Source organism: Dryas octopetala, chromosome 9 (assembly GCF_963921425.1).
Source record: "Dryas octopetala chromosome 9, drDryOcto1.1, whole genome shotgun sequence".
In the NCBI taxonomy this organism is placed as follows: domain Eukaryota; kingdom Viridiplantae; phylum Streptophyta; class Magnoliopsida; order Rosales; family Rosaceae; genus Dryas; species Dryas octopetala.
Window position 1 is genome coordinate 16945626 of NC_141374.1, and position 19869 is coordinate 16965494.

The 19869-nt window shown below is 35.4% G+C and overlaps 1 protein-coding gene and 1 pseudogene across 1 annotated transcript; both read left to right on the top strand.

The window, feature by feature from the left end:
* Positions 1-5145: 5145 nt before the first annotated feature.
* On the top strand, positions 5146-7941 carry LOC147274987 (transcription factor MYB106 pseudogene; annotated as a pseudogene).
* Positions 7942-11101: 3160 nt separating this feature from the next.
* Positions 11102-19716, top strand: LOC147274988 (DNAJ heat shock N-terminal domain-containing protein). Its single transcript, XM_086256295.1, has 20 exons — positions 11102-11344; positions 11446-11515; positions 11768-11810; positions 12107-12184; positions 12321-12405; positions 12556-12638; positions 13000-13057; positions 13602-13712; positions 14470-14527; positions 14736-14832; positions 15032-15067; positions 15549-15685; positions 15852-15922; positions 16013-16066; positions 16734-16876; positions 17987-18127; positions 18359-18592; positions 18719-18778; positions 18853-19104; positions 19256-19716. Exons 1-20 carry the CDS (start codon positions 11191-11193, stop codon positions 19382-19384), a joined length of 2094 nt encoding a protein of 697 aa, XP_086112421.1. The 5' UTR covers positions 11102-11190; the 3' UTR covers positions 19385-19716.
* Positions 19717-19869: the final 153 nt, after the last annotated feature.

The window sequence follows — 19869 nt, forward strand, 5'->3', positions numbered from 1 at the left end:
GCTGGGTTAGGCGGGATAAGAATGTCACGAGGGTGGGGGGTTAGGGGAGAGGGGCCGCCCGAGGGGGGGTTTACAGGGTGAGGGGCGCCGAGGGAGGGTTGGGTGGGATAGGGGCGTCACGGGGGGGGGGGGGGGGGGAGGGGGGTGGGTGGTGTTAAGTGGGGAAGAAGAACCAAATTTGTTTTATCAAAGATCTTAGATATATTGGCCAAAATTTTTTTTCAAAAAATATTAATTTTTTTTAATGTGGTGAAAAGACGAAAACACTCTTACCACGTCAGCAGATAACGTTTTCATTGACAGAAAACCTAACGGAGGTATGTTTTTTACACAAAATAAAAGTTGAGGTACATTTTTTAAGTTTTCAAACTTGAAGTACTAACTTGAAACAACATATAAAGTTAAAGTATTAAAATATAATTTGCTCAAAGTTTAATTGTGAGAGAGGTGTAATAATGAAGTTTTTGTCCCCAAACTTTCTAGTTTCTATAAATGATGATTTATGTTTTAGGTCCCCCAAAACATCAAAATATGCTCCTTCCCTAAAATTGAGTCATAGACACATTTTAATTCTAGCTCATTACTGCACTTATTCTCACAACTTAAATTGACCAAATTCTAAAAACTAGCCAACCGATATAATTATATGTATATATATGTACATGAATGATTTCCCGCTAACCTGCATGCACATATGTTTTGCATTATACTCCAGAATAAATATATATCTCCAAAAATATCGCATTATGCATTATATAGCTAGCTAGCCCAAGGTACGCAGTCATAAAACGGCCTTAATATTTCAGACAAACAAAACATCAGTACAATTAATTCGACCATAAACTACTGCACATTATTATTCATTTTACATCATCATCAACAGTACCAAATGTACTTTAAAGTTAAAAAAATTAACTGGGTGCAGTTTGGTTCGGTAAAATAGTATTGTAAGTTAATAAGTTTGGACTTGGTTCCACACTTCCCACCTGCTACCAAATTAAATACAATACAAAAGTAGGTTCGTTCGGTTCTCAAAAAAATAAATAAAAAAATAATTAAGAACCAAACCAAAAAGTTGCATGCACTCATTGACAAATTAATTGCCACAGTGATGTAGCGCACTGAGCTAACTAGTAACCTAGTGGTAAACTAGTAACTAGTAACAGTAAGTTTGCATTTTTTCAATGAATAGCTAGTAAGTTTGCAGTTAGTTTTGTTAAAATTAAAATGTATCAAACTTATGCTATATATACTTTTACTTCACTATCACTGCTCTTATCCCTTTCTCTTAATCGTGTAAATTTAGTAATTTACCAGTATGCAAGCAAAATAATGATAGATTCGTCACACTTCCTTCCGGGCTTTCGACTACCAAATCTCGTTTAGCGTAATTAATACGCTACGGTTAGTATAGTATGCTTTGAATGAAATCATAAATTCTTAAGTTTATAATGCATGACTAAAAAAGTAAATTATAAAATTTGTCATAGAATAAAATATTGTTTCTTGTTTGGATAAGCACAATTCCCGCAAAAAATCTCGATCAAGGAAAATAAATTAAGCATCTTAAACTTTAGACATTTATATATCATATTATATTAATCGTGTATTGTAAAAATTGTGTATTGAGTTAAATACAAAATGGTCAACAAATTTTATATTGATTCTCAATTTGGTCTACTAATTATAAAAAAATGTCAATTTGTTCTATGAATTTTTTAAGTTGTACCAAAACAGTACAAATGTTAACTTCCATCCGAAAATTAATAGAATTGGTCATATAAAAATGTGATGAACTAACTAAAATGCCCCTGAAAATATGATCACTTGTTGTGAACATGACTAGTTTCCGTTAAATTTTTCGATATAAGTTAACATTTGTATTATTTTAGTACAACTTAAAAAAGTTCGTAAACCAAATTGATATTTTTTATAATTTATAAATTAAATTAAAATTAATTATAAAATTTATAGATATTTAACCTTAATAAATTTGTCGCACATTTGAAAGTAAATGAGATCAAACATAAACATTTTGGCCCGAATCAGTTTTGAGCCACTATTTTTGCGGGCCTCGGTTTGGTGACCAGGCCTTAGTGAGTTCTGATAAGCACAATCCCCTCAGAAAATCTCAAGGAAATGAATTGGCCAATTGGGCATCATTGGAGAAATATAATATTATATTACATACATATATAATATGCATCGAAAATGGAGATGGGACTTAAGAAGGGACCAAAAAAAGAAAGGGGCTGATACCTGCAGTATGTGTTCTTTGTCAAAAAGAGACAGTGGGGGACCCATTTATGATTTATTAGTGGTCCTTCAATTGCCTTAAAATCCATTCATGAACTACTGAAATTCCCCAACGCGCACCCCCGGCCCTCCTCTCAACCACAACTTTTTTTTTTTTTTGGTCGAACTCAACCACAACTTTAAAAAACGTATCCCCTCAACTCCATCTCTTCATTTATTAATAGGAGCGTATCGTGGTATCGATTAGAATTGAAGGTAAATTATTTTAGGGTATAGAATTATTATTTATGACTTATGATGTATTATTTAATTCCCGAGTTTTAGGTAAAACTCAGAATTTGGAAACTGAACTTAAACCACGAGCAATGAACCAAGTCATAGAGATGTATAGGAAGAAAAACTATAAAATATGAATATTTTTTCATCCACAAGTGCAAATAGTGAATAGTGAATTCGACCAAAAAAAAAAGGTGCAAATAGTGAATGAGTAGAAATGGCTGAATTTGGCCCTATGTCATCATCACACAAGGTTGTGATCAGATTTCAGAGCTAGCTGATCGAGATTATCAGTGTATAATAAATTAATAACTGAGTTGGTGAAGTGGCATTTAAATCGTACCTTGCACAACAAGTTCGCACGTGCTTATATTAATATCACGCGCAGCAATAGCATGGAATCGATGAGTTTGGGAGGTAGAATAGTCATTTTGTGCTTAATTGGTCCGTGGATCAGTCTGAGATTCTGTACAATAATAAAGACCATGAATATGCATTCAGCCAGAAAAAAAAAAAAAAAAAGCGTTAGAGTACGTCAGTCTATAACAGAATATATGAAAATATTAAGACCACTTAAAAAGAGTTCATAACGAAATATTAGGGTTTGGAGAGAAACTTCCTGCAACAGGTGAGTTTTTCTCCTAAGGTTTCATATATGGCCATATGGGTTGGATTTGAAACAATAGAAAATGCATATTGAATAAAATCATCCTGAAATAGACCACAATAATATTAATTATTTCTTTTTCGACTAAACTGAAATATAAAATTGCAGACTACTGTTTTCCTGAGTAATTAAATTGCACATTCAATTCACTACATGATTAGCTAAAAGGCTGGCATGAAATTAAGCGTGGGTCACGGTATTAAATAGTGGCCATCGTATTTATAATTTGGCAATGAATTAACAAAAACTATAGACCTTTTATTTTATTTTATTTTTTTATGATGGGGGATTTTAAAATGGCCGGGACTTGCTTATTATTGGGTACCATATGCTTTTCTTTTTAGATTTTCGTAAAATATCAGTTGGGTCTAGGGGTGTGATTTGGATTGAAAAATCCGAATCCGACCGATTTTTTCAATCCAAAAATTTTCAATTTTGAAACGTCCGAATCAAATCCAAAAATTCTGAATTTCGAAAATTCTGAATTAATTTGGATTGGAATTGGAATGTATCTGTAAATTCCGATCCAATCCGAATTCCGATCCAAAAAATTCCAAAATTTTCCAACGGCATTCCGATTCGATATTTCCGAAATTATGTCAATTTATTCCATATTTATATTAATATTATATCATTTATTTAGTTTTTTACTATATGTTTCATTAATTTGTTATTTGTTTCAAACATACACATACATATATATTAAAAAAAATAACTAATACTATTAATATAAATATATGTACATTATAAATATATGTGTGTATCATAATAACATAAATGCTAAGAAAAACACTCAAATTTTTTGTACGTGTAATTACTAATTTTTTTTTGTTTGTTTTTACTAATAACAAAAGGTAACATGAAGATTCTGATTTTTTATCTGAAAATTTCAAATTTTTATTCGAAAGTTCCAAAAATGTGATATTCTGAAAAAATCCGAAAATTCTGAGAAATCCAAAAATTCCGAATTAGATTGAGATGTTGAAATTCCGATTTTTTTGGAATTGAAATTGAAATTGAAATTTCATTCCGAAATTTTTTAGATTGGAATTGGAACACTCTATTTCCGATCCGATCTGTCCGAAACATATCCCTAGTTGGGTCCATGCATGTTCGAATTATATAATTAGTTTATAGGAGCTAAACGCAATAGTCCTGGAAGTTTGGAATTTGCTAAAACAAGGTCTTGTAGGGGTAGGCCATTCAAAATGTGAAATAAGTAGAATAGCTAATCAAAATTACGCATTCAAGAATGTGTGAATTTCAAATTCACGTAATTAATATATAGTTTTAAAATGTGATACATCACCAACTTAGTGTTTAGACTGTTCTTTAAGACATCTAAACCTAATCAACCCTAATAAAACGCATTACTCTGTGTGGAATATAATCTAATTATAGAAAGGCTAATTTAAATGTAGGGATTTGATGTGTGCAGCTAGACGTGGGGGAGAAATCTTAATTAGTTGCATGGATACAAGAGTCATCAATCATCGTAACGGCTAGATTACTAGGATCCACCGCAAACTAAATATTGCAATATTTAATCTCGAATCCAACACATACGGAATAGTCAGTCCAAAAAAAAGAACACATACAGAATAGGAATGGGTAGTTTGGTCATATTTTTTTTTTTTTGGGCAAAGATGAAAGGTAGTTTGGTCATATAGATATTAATAGATTGGCAAGCATTGAAGAAATCCCATTTGTTTGCCCAATATAAATAGTACTAATGAAATGTCTCCATTCGCAGTCATAAGCCAATAGCCAACCCTAAAATTCTCTCTGAAATCCCAATCTTTCTTCGCATCAATTCCTTGTAGGCTGTTTTCACTTATTTAAGCTCAAAGTACCGGACACTCCTCCTTGAGCCTTTAATAGTCTATTCATTAATCTAGTATTATAGATTTAATACCTGTATTATATCGAGATCGAGTTATCGATCGATGGGACGAAGGTCTGGAAGCTGGTGTGGTATTGCGTCGACGACGTTGCCGCTGGGCATAAAGAGAGGTCCATGGACTCCTGAAGAGGACCAAAAGCTCTTAGCTTTCATTCAACAACATGGCCATGGAAGCTGGCGTTCCTTGCCTCAGAAAGCTGGTTAGTAGTTACTTATTAAACCCTTAATTAACGTCTATATGTCTAGCTTCTTTCACATACACTTCATTTTCTGATCTAAAATTTTTGGTGTGTTTTGTTTGTGTGTATATATATGTAGGTCTAAGAAGGTGCGGAAAGAGTTGCAGGCTAAGATGGAGAAACTACCTAAGGCCTGATATTAAGAGGGGAAATTTCAGTTTGCACGAAGACCAAACCATCATTCAACTTCATGCACTTCTAGGCAACAGGTAAATATAAATTTATTATTCTTAATTTATAGCACAAGCTACGTACTTAATTCATTCACTTTGGGAACTTGAAAGCTACCTACCTACCTCATCATCCACATTTTGGGACTGAAAATATACCAAAAATTTTAATGGTAATATTATTAATTTTAACTTAAACACATGCATTTTGATATAATGTGCTTGTCAATATGCCCTTTAATTAGAGTACGTGTACGTAGCTATATATGCTGTAGATTAAGCATCATTGTAAACTTGTCTCTGCCCTACCATAACACGTACCAAAGAAAAATAGTACTGCAGGGAGATAACTTAATTGGATCTCCTTATTATCAATTTATCAGTTGACAGCAAAGGGCATGTGAAAAATAGTAGAATAATGCTATACTTACCACATTTCTTATACCACATTTTTATACCATCTTATGTGTCATTATTTTATTGGACAGAGTTTTTCTTTTTATTTTTATTTTTTAGTATCCAATGTATGAATGCCATGTAAGTTGCCACATAAGGTGGTATAAAATTGTGGTATAAAAATGTGGTATATCTAGCACTACTCAAAATAGTAATAGGAAAATATTTGGGTCGCTCCTAGGGGTTATTCCAAGGTCACCCAATCCCCTCAAATTTCGATTTCGGCAATGCCGGTATATGATCAGAACCATTCACTTTTTAGATAACCAATTAAAGATTATCTCTGTAAAAAATCAAATCAATTGAAAATCGTTTAATTATATAACTGTTATCAATTAAGAAAAAAAAATTGATGATTTTCAATTAAAGAGTGATTTTTTGATCGAACCGTTGATTTTTTCTATTTAAGCAACAATAGTTATATGATCAAATGATTTCCGATTGACTTGATTTTTTACAGAAATGATCTATAATAAGTGATCTAAAACATGAACGGTTCCGATCATGCGCCGGCATTACCAACATTGCGATTTTAGTGAGAGGGATGACCTTGGGGTACCCCCAAGGGGTGACCCAAGTAGTGTCCATAGTAATATATATGGATAGGAGTAAATTTTTAATGTGACTGCGACATTGATAACATGTTGTTATTAATTTACTTAATAACAACACGTTAAAAATATCAGTAGTGCTAGACATCCGACATTTTTATACCATAATTTTATACCACCTTATGTGTCAACTTACATGGCATTCATGCATTGAAAACTAAAAAATAAAAGCAAAAATCCAAAAAGAAAAAGAAAAAGAAAAACTTTTGTCCAATAAAATAATGACACGTAAGATGATATAAAAATATGGTACAAGAATGTGGTAAATATAGCATTATTCTAAAAATATATATACGTTGAATACAGTAATGCTACACTTATCATATTTTTATACCACAATTGTATACCATCTTACATAGCATTCATACATTGGACACTACAAATTAAAAAATAAAACTTAAAAAAGAAAAAAGAAATACCCTTCAAATAAAGTAATGACACATTAAGTAAGATACAAATAAAAAAATATGAGACAACTAGCATTATTGCGTTGAATATATGTAGTAGTAGTATATGTCCGTATTACACTCACACTAGAATGTGTTTCATGTGTTGGTGTATTAGGTGGTCCTCCATAGCTGCGCACTTACCGAAGAGAACAGACAATGAGATAAAGAACTACTGGAACACACACCTGAAGAAACGACTGGCCAAGATAGGCTTTGACCCGGTAACCCACAAGCCCATTAAGGCTGCCATTCTTGGCTCCGCCGATGCCGATCCAAAGAACACGGCCAACCTCAGCCACATTGCTCAGTGGGAAAGCGCCAGGCTTCAAGCTGAGGCCAGATTTGTTAGAGAGTCTAAACTACGCACCCAACATGACCATAACAATGATAATATTGATCCACACGTGTCAGCATCAGGTCACCTACTTTATCATGATCAAACGGCCGGAACTCATGACCATTTTGCACCACCACCACCACCACAATCCCTTGACATTCTAAGAGCCTGGGAAACCCTATTGTCAAGGTCAAGAGCTGTCGGCAGCGGCGGCAAGGAGGGTAGTGTTGGTGTTGTTGCTGCTGTTGGTGGTGGCGCAACTGAGGGGCAATATGGTAATTACGTACCACTTGGCCATCATGATGTTAGTATTGTTGGTGTTAGTGGTTGTGACCATTTTGAGCCTCCAATACTGATGGATAATTCTTCAGGGGCAGTCATGTCAACCACGGCGGGGTCACATCTGGATTTCAGTGAAGTTTTGGGGCAATGTGGTAAGTCTGAATATTGCAGTGAGCTTTTCGCTGCACTCAACCACTATAGTATGATGGGGTTTGAAGTCGGGGATGCTTGGACTACTTCCGAACAATGCAACAATAATGGTCCTGAAAATGTGATCAGCGAGATATGGGCTTAACAAACATTTGTATGTGTTATGGTGATGATTTTGATGATGATCATAAAGTAACAAAATCTCCACTACCTGCAAAAAATAATTAATAGAACTAATTTGTGGATTATGAAGGTGATCGATGATGGAAGGCAGGTGGGGTGTATGAAGTTAATTAATAAATAATTACTTGTTGGTGTTTTATTTGTTAACCGACCATCAAATTAATTAATTCACCAGTTTAATTTAATTCTAACTTCTGCGTCTGTATTGTCTAGTTTAATTCGTACATGAGATTAATTAATTGTATATTTTTCTGTTCTCTCCTTTTTTTTTTTTGTCTGTGCTGAACGATCCCCTAGAAATGTATGTCGTTAATTACATGTTATCTGCAGTACGTTGTACGTGTACTAATTGTGTAAGCTGTGCAGTACGTACTGATTGATCAATAATTAATTAGTAACTAATTACCAAATTCGGTTGTAAAGTGAGATCTAGGCTTGATCTAGCTAGCTTATTATTGCGTTGGGGCCGGCCACAGCCACAATACGAGAAAAAGGAGTATATACACATTTTGTATTTAATTATCTCTTTTATTATGATCTAATTTGTGATGTGAAACGTAAACACAAAAAGTATGTTCATCTAAATTAAATAAGCTTTTTGTTTCACAATATATATTATGGAAAATTGGAAATTAAATTCATTAGGTGTGAAATGTGTGGGATATGACATGTTAATTTATAGTGTTGTCGTGATGTCGTAGCAGACATATATATATATATATATATATGTAATGGAGCGGCTAGGTAGGTTGCTATGACATATTGACATGCATGCATGGTATTCTACCAATTAGGAAATTACCATTCAAGCTCCAACAGTACGTTGTGTATATATGCATGCTCTAAAATGGTAATCATCAGATTCATCACTGCATATATTTATGCTTTATTGATTAATTAATTAGGTTTGGATTTACGTCACAACTAGCAGAACACTCGGTCGCTGCTTGGACATTAAAGCCCATATATATATATAATGAAATAAATGAATAAGGGCATGTTGTGACTTGTGAGTTTGTGACGTTGAATAAGTTGGCGTACACAGGTTCCACACCATAATGAAATCACCAAAACATGTGTCGGCCTCCATATATTTTTACATATATATATATATTGAGTTTGACACCTGTAAAACTTGTTCATATACCAATATAAAAATGAAATATTTAGTTTAAAATTAATTGACAATAAATAATAAGAGTTAACACCTCATCATACAAGACATTACTACGTACTTAACTAATGCATGATATTTTCAAATTTCAAGGACATATATGTTATAGATAGCTATCATAGCTTAATTATATAATCAATTAGGTTAAATTTTAATGTTGTCAGTGCTTTATATTAAAGGCATTCATTTCATAAAGCTGTGTACGTACAGTCATACACTAACCATAGGTGGTAGGCTTGTTGTTTTAAGCTTGAGGTTGGGTCACCTCAGTTATGGGTTATGTTATAGGTTTACGCTTATAGGTTGGTTCTCAGGCCATTGAGGTAGAGTAGATGTTGATCGATTTTGGCCTTTTTGGTACTAATAAATAGCTACCATATATGGTCGGCTAACTTGGGGACACTAGCTAGCCACCCCTTGTTTAGCCTAGATCTACTCACAGACTGTCAAATACTGCACCTCCGAGTGGACTGTACCACACCCCTAAATTAATTTACATGCCTTTGAGGAGTCATTCCTCAACAAGTTTTCATAGTCTTTTCTCTTTCTTTTCTTGCACAAGATTTATATATTTTTTAAAAATTATAAAGATGCATTTCTTAACTTTTCAATCATGGACCATTTTCTCTTTAGGTTGGTCCCGGATTTGGGTCGCTCAATACTTGGTACCATAACCCTTTAGCTCTCTACTCATTTATTACTTGAAGATTTAATTAGCTAGGATCAATAGGTTTAGTTGCAATATTTATTGTCACTTTCATTATTCTTTTTTTTTTTTTTTTTTCACTTAACCATTTCTACATGTGGGACCCACATGCATCTCTCGGCCCTTGGTTTTGGGCCTTTGACCCCAAAAATAGTAGATAGTATAAGTGCTTTCCTCTTTTACAAAGGTCTCATGTTGTTCTAGAATCTAGATGTTGCGTGGACCATAGTAGCACATAGGGGTGGACATAACCTGACGGAACTCGACTAACCCGACCAAAATGGGTTGGGTTGGTTTGGTTTCTAACACCTAATTTAGAGAGGTCGGTTCATAACCCGACCAACCCGGCCTCAAATGAGTTGGTTAGTGGGTTGAGGTTCCAAATAACAAATCAAACTCGACCCAATTCGACCTAAAAATAAAAAAATTAAATTAAATATTCACATGTCTAGTTTCTTATCTCACCTTGTTTAGAATGGTCAAAGGCTCAAAATAATGGAAACTCATCTCACCTTCTCTAGTTTCTTGGCATGCCTTCTTTAATATCATAATAAGTTAATATTAATCTTTCACATGACTTTGTTCTTAATATATTAATATTAATGTTTCACATATATGGCTTTCTTGTTTTACGTATGATTGTAATTATTCCACTATAAAAGCAGCAGACATGCATTGAATTGGGTTCATGTGTAGAAAACAAAGACATTAATTTTATAACTTAAAGATAGTTTCATTCATTTATGATGTGGGCCTAAATTTTAATTGTATTTTGGGCCAAGCCCAAACCGATCAAACCGACCAACCCAACTTGACTTCAATTGGTTTGGTTTGATTCGGTTTTTTCACTTTCATTGGGTTGGTTTGGTTTGAAAAATCACTAACTCGAAGGCATTGGTGGTTTGGGCTCATCCGTAGTAGCACATATGCATTCTTTGTGGGCCAATGTTGTTGGGCAAAGGGCCTACTGTCATATTTGGGTAGATTTGGGCTCTCCACCTCTACAGATGGGCCCAAAAAGGAATCTTAGCGTGTATTGCAAACATTCCAAACGAACTCTAATCTCATGCTCATTGACTTTCCTACAAATCCAATAATCAGATTACACGTGTCCGGTAAAAACGAAAATGGAGCGTGACTTTTAAAGACCGTGTTGTGAGTCTTGTGACTCAGTGACTCACTTTCACAGTTTCACTTGGACTTGTACTTCGGGCCTTGGGCTCAACGCTTCAACCGCACCAACACTCACTCTCCCACTCTCTCTCTCTCTCTCTCTCTCTCTCTCTCTCTCTCTCTGTGGAACGAGAAATTACTCGGTGCGGTGGAGCATCATGGTAAGGCCTGCTTCCGAGGCCGCGACGACGAGCTCGTCGTCCATGGCGTCCACGATCAAAGCCTACTCGCTGCCTCTGGTTCTCTTCTGTGGAGCTATGTTCTTCCAGCTCATTGTGATTCCCAAATCCTTCCCTCCCTCTCATTACGACGGTAATTCTCTCTCTCTCTCTCTCTCTCTCTATATATATATATATATATATATATTAGTATATGATTTTCAAACAATTGGTTTGGATGGTGAATTGTTGTAGTTCTTGGTGTAAGGAGGTACAGCTCCATTGAACAAGTGAAGGAGGCCTACGACAATCTCTCAACCTTGTGGTAAATTTTTGTTTTCTTTGCTTACTTTCATTTACATGTCGTTTTGATGATTTGAATCGCAGAATTCACTAGTTTAATCGCGAGAGAGGTATAACTATTATTAGTAAAAGCACTCTGTTACACAGCATAAGCATGTGTGTGTCTGTGTGATGGTAGTTATTTGTTTATAGTTAGCGGTGTAATCTATTGAGTGTGTTTTTGAGGATATGCCATATGCTGTTCTTACATAGCTAGGAGATCTCGTCATTTCAGGAATTCGAGTGAGCAAGCTCCTGATACTCTCGATTTTATAGAGGTCAGTAGGTTCTTTGATTGTCAAACTTCATTGAGCATAATGTTATCAAACATTCTATCAGATGATTATAGAGGTGTTGAATTGGTCAATTTTTTGTATTGCTGAATTTCTAAATACACTACAAGGCCTGGTTCAAATACATTACACTAAGTTACTGTAATGTATTCAAATACCAGTAATATCATAACTGCTGCGTCACCGGTTTTGAATGTTTTTCGTAGTCAGTATTTGGCCTTGTTCTCTGTTCTTTCTTGAATGCTATTCCTATAACTATGGGATTGAGATATCAATTGCAGATTCAATATGCTTATGAGTTGCTGACGAATCCATCCTGGAAAAGAAACTATGACATATTTGGGATTGCTGAGCAAATAGTGAGTTCTTGCTCAAATTCCAACTTATCAACATGGAAGCTTTTCATGTCTAGTTTTAGTGCCATCCATGTTCTGTTTCTCTGACCTCTGCCAGGTGTTACACTGTTTTAATAATTGCCCATTTTCTTGACAATAGGATGTAATTAAGAAGGCCAAAGAGCAATATGCAGGAGAAAGCTTTTCAAACATAGACCTTCCTTTACTTGACTCTGTTGCTTCTGGTTGGTTAAGAACTTAACTTGTCAATCATATTATAATTGCATCTACTGTAACATTTTTTTTTTTAATTTTATTACTAACTTAAAAATGTTTTCAAAGGATTTTCAATATTTGTAGGCTGATGAATGAATATAATCTTGTCTTTGTATTAGATTCTGAAGATCATAAACCCACCGTCGTTACCTCCGAGGATTTCCAGGCCATGTTTCAGAATAACATGCCATCACTATTTCAGGTAAAGTCACTTTCTAAATCACACTGCATGTCAGGAATCATGACAACTGTAACCAGCATATGCTTTTATCTTATCCTGGTGTCCCCTTCCTTTCCATCAGACTGATCAGAGGTTTAGTTTTCTGTAACTTAATGAGCAATATGCATAACACAACAGACTAACATATTTTGATAGAAAATATTCTAGTCAACATATACCAGAATCTGTATACCATGTGCTGCCATTTTCAGTATAGATTTCAAGGCAATTTAAAATAAAACCTTATATTTTTATTATCATATTTTGACACTAAGATAACTTCTTGTTTTTGGAGTTAGACATATACTGACTCTTAATTCATGCCCATTTTAATTTGGATCAGTTGTGCTCATTTGGAAGCAAAAGGTGTGATCAATTTGCTGATGCCTGGAAACGAATTGGTATGTTTTCATCTTCGAGCACCCAATTTAAGATTCTTATCTACATCTGAGATGGTTTCTCAAAAAGTTGAAGATGTGATTAGTTTATAGTCTATGCACTCAACAGAGTGAGGCCTTATTTTTACTACTTTGTTTGTTGGTTTTGGGGACATAAATCCTTTAACCATTTAGCTTGACTGTGGCATATTCTTTTTCTAAATTTGTATTACAGGATTGCATGCTTGAAGTTATAGTTAAAAACTTGATGTCATTCTATATTACAAGGACACTGACATAGTTGTCCGTGAATATCAAATTCCAACAAAAATAGCTCAAAAATAAGTTGGGTATATGTTAAAGAGAAAGAATAAAGGATTGATCCATTGGTTCTAGTTCTTTCCATTGCTAGTAAATTTGTTTTGTATTTATGTTGAAAGAATTTAAAATATAAGCATATAATTTCTAATTTGATGCTTTTGAAGTAATCAACATAATTGTGAGCCCATTCTTATATGAAGGATGATAGCTGCTTTGAGATTTTGATCACTTTGTTTCCATACCTCAGCTGCTTTGTTGGATGGTGCGGCAAAAACTGGTCTGGTGGATCTTGGAGACCTTAAGCTAGCAACACATCTTGCTGAGAAAAAACCAACTGGACAACCCTTCTTCAGGAATGGTAAGTAGTATGTTACTTAAATGATCAGTTTTGCACACTATTATTGAACAAAGCCTATGTTATTATTTAACTGCTGTCTTGGAATTTGTGAATGTGAACTGAAAAATAAGCTAGCAAACATGCATATTTTGATAAGCAAATGGTTAAATGTAAATGAAATTAGGGGCATAGTAGGTTTTGAAATTCACTCTTGAAATTTGAAAGCTATTTATTATATATGACACTGCATCATTTATATGTTATACATATAAGTGTGAATTGCCAGCTGCCAAAGCTTCTTTGCTGCTTTAGTTCACCTCCCCCCCTTCCTTCCTCCCGCTCTCTCTCTCTCTCTCTCTCTCTCTCTCTCTCTGTGTTTATCGAAAATTTTAGTTGCTAACAATTTGGGAGTTGAAAAAAGGGGTTTGGTAAAAGGTACTACCAAATTGTGTAAAAGTTATATTTTCTGATGTGTGTGAATATACCTATATATAATATTATATGTATGTATCTATTTATATTTCTTGCAATAGTTTTTTCTTTTTTTGTAATTACAGCAGAATGCTTTTGCACTTTTGCTCTGTTTCATAATTAACATGATTCCCATCCATGAGCATTGTAACTATTGTTCTGGCTGGTGCCAGGATTAAGGGGCTGAAAAACCTAGACAATCATAAAAATTTATTATTATGGATTCTTTTGGGTGGAAACTCATTTTGTTTGAGTATTTTCATTTTCTCATGTTTCTTGTGTCTAACTAGATAGCATTCTTATACAGGTCTACCTTCTCTTGTTGCTTTTCCGCTGGGGTGTAAATCTGCCAATTGTCTTATTAGGTGAGGTTTTCAGTTAGGTCTAAGGTCATTACTATGCATATACAGCATTGTAAGGATTGAATTTAATTACAGGAGATTTTCAATACTCTGCTGTAGCTCTATATAAGGGCAAGGTCCTTTTTTTTGTTTTTTCCTTCTTTATGCTGCAACAAACCATGTTTTCTTCATTAGTCATGGAATGGTATCTGAGTATGAACTTTTGTACTAGGTTTGAAGGAGAGCTCTCGGTTGACTCAATTACAGATTGGTTTGCAACCACCATACTTGGTTTACCTCGTATTCTTTACTACACAAAGGAGTCACTGGTAATTCTATGAGAAAATTTATTTCCCTCTCTTCCCTAACTTTAGATTAAATAGGACCTATGCTCATAAGATTCAAGGTTGAGATTGTTATAAAAAGGTTTGGGGTGATTAGAATTTACAAAAGAGAAATTTATGCTCTTTATTTCCTGTCACTTTTTAACCCACCTCAAAATGATATTAACATGCACTTCAATTTCAGGGGCAGAATTTTCTAGCAAAAGTTAGTCTTCATAAGGTACAATTGTAGTTACAGTATTTTGCATAGAATTCAGCAGTGTTCTTATCCTGCATTGTAGTTTTGTTCCTTCTCTTTGAATTTGATTGCTGATCTTATTTGTGCTCACCTAGAAAAGCTATGCCACTCTTAAGAACAAAGGCAATAGAAATTATTGTCATGCATCATAGTTGATAGTTCTTTAATGTCACTGGACCCCTTTAAATTGCTTTTGCTTAGAAAGGTATTGTACCTTTAAGGTCATCCTTGATGCATTTGAATCAGACACATCCTTATACAACTCATGACATTTGTCATTATTTTATTTCTGATACTTTTGAGCGTTTTAGAGGTGTTAAATTAATATGTATTTTTCAAATGCATTTTAGTTGATTAAAATGTAAATAATTTCCTTTGCAACATGCTCCCATTCATTGTTATTACTTATGACTAGCTACTTGAATACTTAAATTCTTATTGTTTTTGTTCTCCTGGCTCATAGGTTAAAGTCATTATCTTCTCAAAAACAGGGGAGCGTGCTGCTCCATTTGTACGCCAAGCTGCTAAAAATTATTGGGCTCATGCTTCTTTTGCTCTCGTGCTGTGGCGAGAAGAGGAATCTTCTTTTTGGTTTAATTCGTAAGTGGCTATTCATGGATGAGGATAGTTTTTTAGTTTTCCTTAAATTTTGTGCTGATTCGGATCTATGATAATATGAAAACTAATATTGTTAGGTGAAACCGAATTGTTATTGTAAATTGGATACTAAAATTTATGCATCTTTTATTTTTGTGATTGACAACAGGTTTGAGGTGGAATCTGCACCTGCTATAGTGTTTCTGAAAGATCCTGGTGTCAAACCTGTTGTGTACCATGGCATGTTACTATCTTAACTTCAGTACCTCCACAATTTGATAAAGTTGTGTGCTTCATGTGATAACAAAAGCTGTATGTTTTGCATTTCAGGATCTGTTAACAATCCATGGTTCTTAAATATCATGGAACAAAATAAACAGCAAGGTACTATTCTTGTCTTCTTACACTGCTCTTCATTTAATATAAAAGAATTTATTATAAGGCTTATATGTGTCGGCAGATGACCATAACCTCCTAACAATATATGTGGAATCTTAAACTAAACTAATTTAGACAAACAATTATACTGAACAAGCTTATCAAATTCCCTTACTAACTGGACCTACCTAACAAAAATATAACAAAGTATGCCAAAATTGCTATTAGCTTTGAACTGTGAGCTAACTTTCAGTAAGACTTCTTAATTCCCATATGAGGTTTAAGAAGACAACAATATGGGAATTAAGAACTAAGAAGACTTCTTAGTAAGGCTTTATCAACAATGTGGACATCTATTGTAGTTTAAAACATTATGCAAAGTGAAGAAGTCTTACTTTTTGGCGTATTTTGGCGAATTATGGGAATTAAGAAGTCTTACTTTGAGCAGAGCCAATGACATGCGATTTGAGCTAACTTGCTAGTAGCTTTTTGGCGTATCTTCCCTCCAAGTCAACACTTGAGGGTTTATTTTTTTGTAATTATTAAATTAAGAATACTTGGCCTGCTGTGTGATTGTCAAAGAATCTTCTATCAGTGTCCATTCTCTGTAATGGTACCAAATTGGTGAAGCAGAGAGAGGCCGTTTTTGATTTCTCACAAGTTGTTCTTTCAGGACTTCCTCAGTTGAGGAGTACAACGTCCATGGAATTGGGTTGTGATGCCCAAGGCTATTCTCGTGCTGGATATGATACTGTTACTTGGTACTGTGCTGTTATAGCAGGAAGGCATGGCCCAGAACTCAGTAAAATGCGTGGAGTAAGTGTCTTTCAAGTCATTTTGTTCCACAGCATTGCTCTAATTTGTGGTTTGTGTGATAGGATTTTGGAAAATTTATGGCTAGATCATTTGCTGGAGAGTTGTTTCAGTTGTAGATCAAGTTTTTTCATAGAATTTGAACCCAATTTGTTTCATTCTAGAAAATTACTATGTTTATTTGGTAAAGAACAAAACTATTTTTTATGGGGCGGTGTTGATGCTCAAAAATGGTAGAGCAGTCAACGTCGAGTCGAACCACGTAGGCCCGTTGACCCGCCACTGAGTGGATGACACGTCGAAGTGGGGCAGGAACGGGTAGCTGGGTCCGACTAGTGAGTAATGAGAGAGACTGATATCCAAAGCACCCTGCACAGGTACACAAAAGTGAGCGGGAAGGGCACCGGTGTGGTGCCGGCCAAAGCTCCTCCGACGCTCAAGTCAGTGTTTAGAGAGATCTGAGAGCAGAGCTCAAGTCAGTTGTCCTTTTTGTGACAAGAAGGTACCTTTTTATAGTACGTTTGGAAGAGTGTCAACCAATCTGGTGATGACACGTGTCCCTTGTGATGACTTGCACTGTAGGAGCGCCACGTGTCACCGGTCTCGAGGATCCGAGTGAGTTGACACGAGTCGGGGCCTAGGAGGCTGGAGCTTAGGAGGCCGGAGCCTATGGGGCCGGAGCCTATGAGGCCGGAGCCTAGGAGGCCGGAGCCTATGGGGCCGGAGCCTATGAGGCCGGAGCCTAGGAGGCCGGAGCCTAAGAGGTCGTGGCCTAGGAGGAGCCTGGTAGGTCAGGGGCTAGGAGCCTAGGAAGGGCTTAGGCCCAAACAACATGATGTTAAGCCTTGTGTGACTTGTCGTTATGCCCAGACGATTAATCATACGAACAGGCGGAAATATGATTTAGGGTGATTATGGATGAAAGAAGAAATTTTCTATTTATAGCCACATAAGTACAAGTTTAGACAACAAAAAAAGTGAAGAAGAGTGACAAACCTATGATATGATAAATATGATCAGTCCACCTGTGTACAGTGAATTGATTTATCTATGCCAATATACATTCATATTTTTCAAATTTAGCAATTGGTGCGAATGACATAAGTTTGATAGACTATGCGCAGGGTTCAAGAAACCTTATCGAATGAAGTCGAGTCAAGGCCAGCTGATGAAGAACGATCTATGACACCAGCAGCAGGTGCGCTTCAAAGTAAACGACTGACAGTTGCTTGGCTTGATGGGGAAGCCCAAAAGGTGAATATCTGTTTGTGTTTATCCTTTTAACTTTTATTTCATTAATCGTGTTCTTGAGATTTATGTTCATCAAATGCATGCACTCATCAATAGTATCAATTCCACTATTTGCTCTGTATGCTATATAGTGGTAAATATAAAGACACATCAACATTTTATGTAGCAGGCATTGAGCTACTATGGAATTGATTTTCGTCTTGGGGTCTTACTAAATATTTAATTTTTGTTCAGAGATATTGTCTCTTCTTCCTCCAATCTGAAACCAGCCATGAAACTTGTGGACCAAGGACAGATATGACTGATGTACCTCAATTATTTATTGTACGCTACAAAAGGAATGTGACGGAAGAGAGTGAGAAGCCTGAGGAAAAGCCGAAAAGCATATGGGATGCGATGCAAGACCAGGAATTAGATCTTGCATCACAGCTTGTGGCAAAGTACAATGGTTCAGATGAAATTCCAGAGGTAAGTAACTATGTTTTGAGAATTTCTTCACTTTGCATAATGCTTTAAACTAAAATAGATGCCTCAAATGGCATGTCATATGGCTCTGTTCTTAGTTGGTTGCTTGTTTTCCCTTTTTTTCTGCAGATTATTAAATGGATCTCACAAATAATCAAGGATGGTGACTCCAGAGATCTTCCTCTCTATGTAAATATACTTGGCATGTTCATATGAGCATTCCATAAACAACTTTTTTAATTTAAAATCTGATTCCATTGCAGAGAACAAGAACTCCTCATCTGGTTCCTGAGGATTCAGAACCAATATGGTCTGGAGGTGTCCGAAGCATTCCTTCAACAAACACCATTAAGCAAAGCCTCCGTGGGATTTTACGTGGAGTCTATGATCGCATGGGAGATCCGAGGATTGGTCCAATGTTGCTTCTGGCAGCATTGATGTCTTTTGGTACCATCTGGCTTCGGAGGAGTCAAAAAACTCCAGTGCCTAATCAACCAAGTCAGCCAAATTCTGAGGTGAACATTAAGAAAGAAAAAAGGAACAGACTATTTAGCAGTTCCATAGAAGTAATTCATTTAGCAGTGTATTAATTGCACACGTTTCTACATTTTATTTTCCACGGAAATCGAGATCACTCAGATGACCCTTTTTATTTGCATCGTACAGGACGGAAGTAGACCAAGAAGGAGAGACAGGGCTAGACCGGCACCTAATGAACACCTACCTCCTTCCATCACTGATATGGAACCAAATGATTCTTTTCAAATGCCACTATCAGGTTCTGATTCTGATTAGTAGATGCTGCTGTATTTTTGGAGGTTCAAAGTAAAAACCAAGGATCACTGCCAAATATCAGTGATCTATGCTGGTGTTGCAAAGATCACTGCCATATGTTTGGTTGAAGGCATGAATAAGGCCCGGATATTCTTTACTGAAGATGAAAGCTTGTGGTTCAAGTTTCCTATTTAATTTTGAGAGAATAGTTGTATTTACTTCAATAAAGGTTCCTAACTCAGGCTAAGCTTTTGTAAAACAAAATCCAAACTACTGTGTATAAATTAAAAAAAAAAACAATACAATCATATGCTCCATGATGAACAAACGTGGAGTAGCGGAGCTTTAAAAGATCTCACTCAGGTTTATAAAGGAGCATTAGTTTCCGCTTACAAGAAATTCTGAGATGGAAGTGAAACATATGTAACCACAGAAACTAACTCGCATTTCTGGAATAGAATTTTTCTTCATATCTTGATTATTATCATGATGACATAAAATATGGC

Coding starts and splice junctions, on each gene's coding strand:
- LOC147274988 (XM_086256295.1), top strand. CDS start 11,191: ATGGTAAGGCCTGCTTCCGAGGCCGCGACGACGAGCTCGTCGTCCATG. Junction 11,516..11,767: donor GACAATCTCTCAACCTTGTG/GTAAATTTTTGT, acceptor TCGTCATTTCAG/GAATTCGAGTGAGCAAGCTC. Junction 18,128..18,358: donor TTGATGGGGAAGCCCAAAAG/GTGAATATCTGT, acceptor ATTTTTGTTCAG/AGATATTGTCTCTTCTTCCT.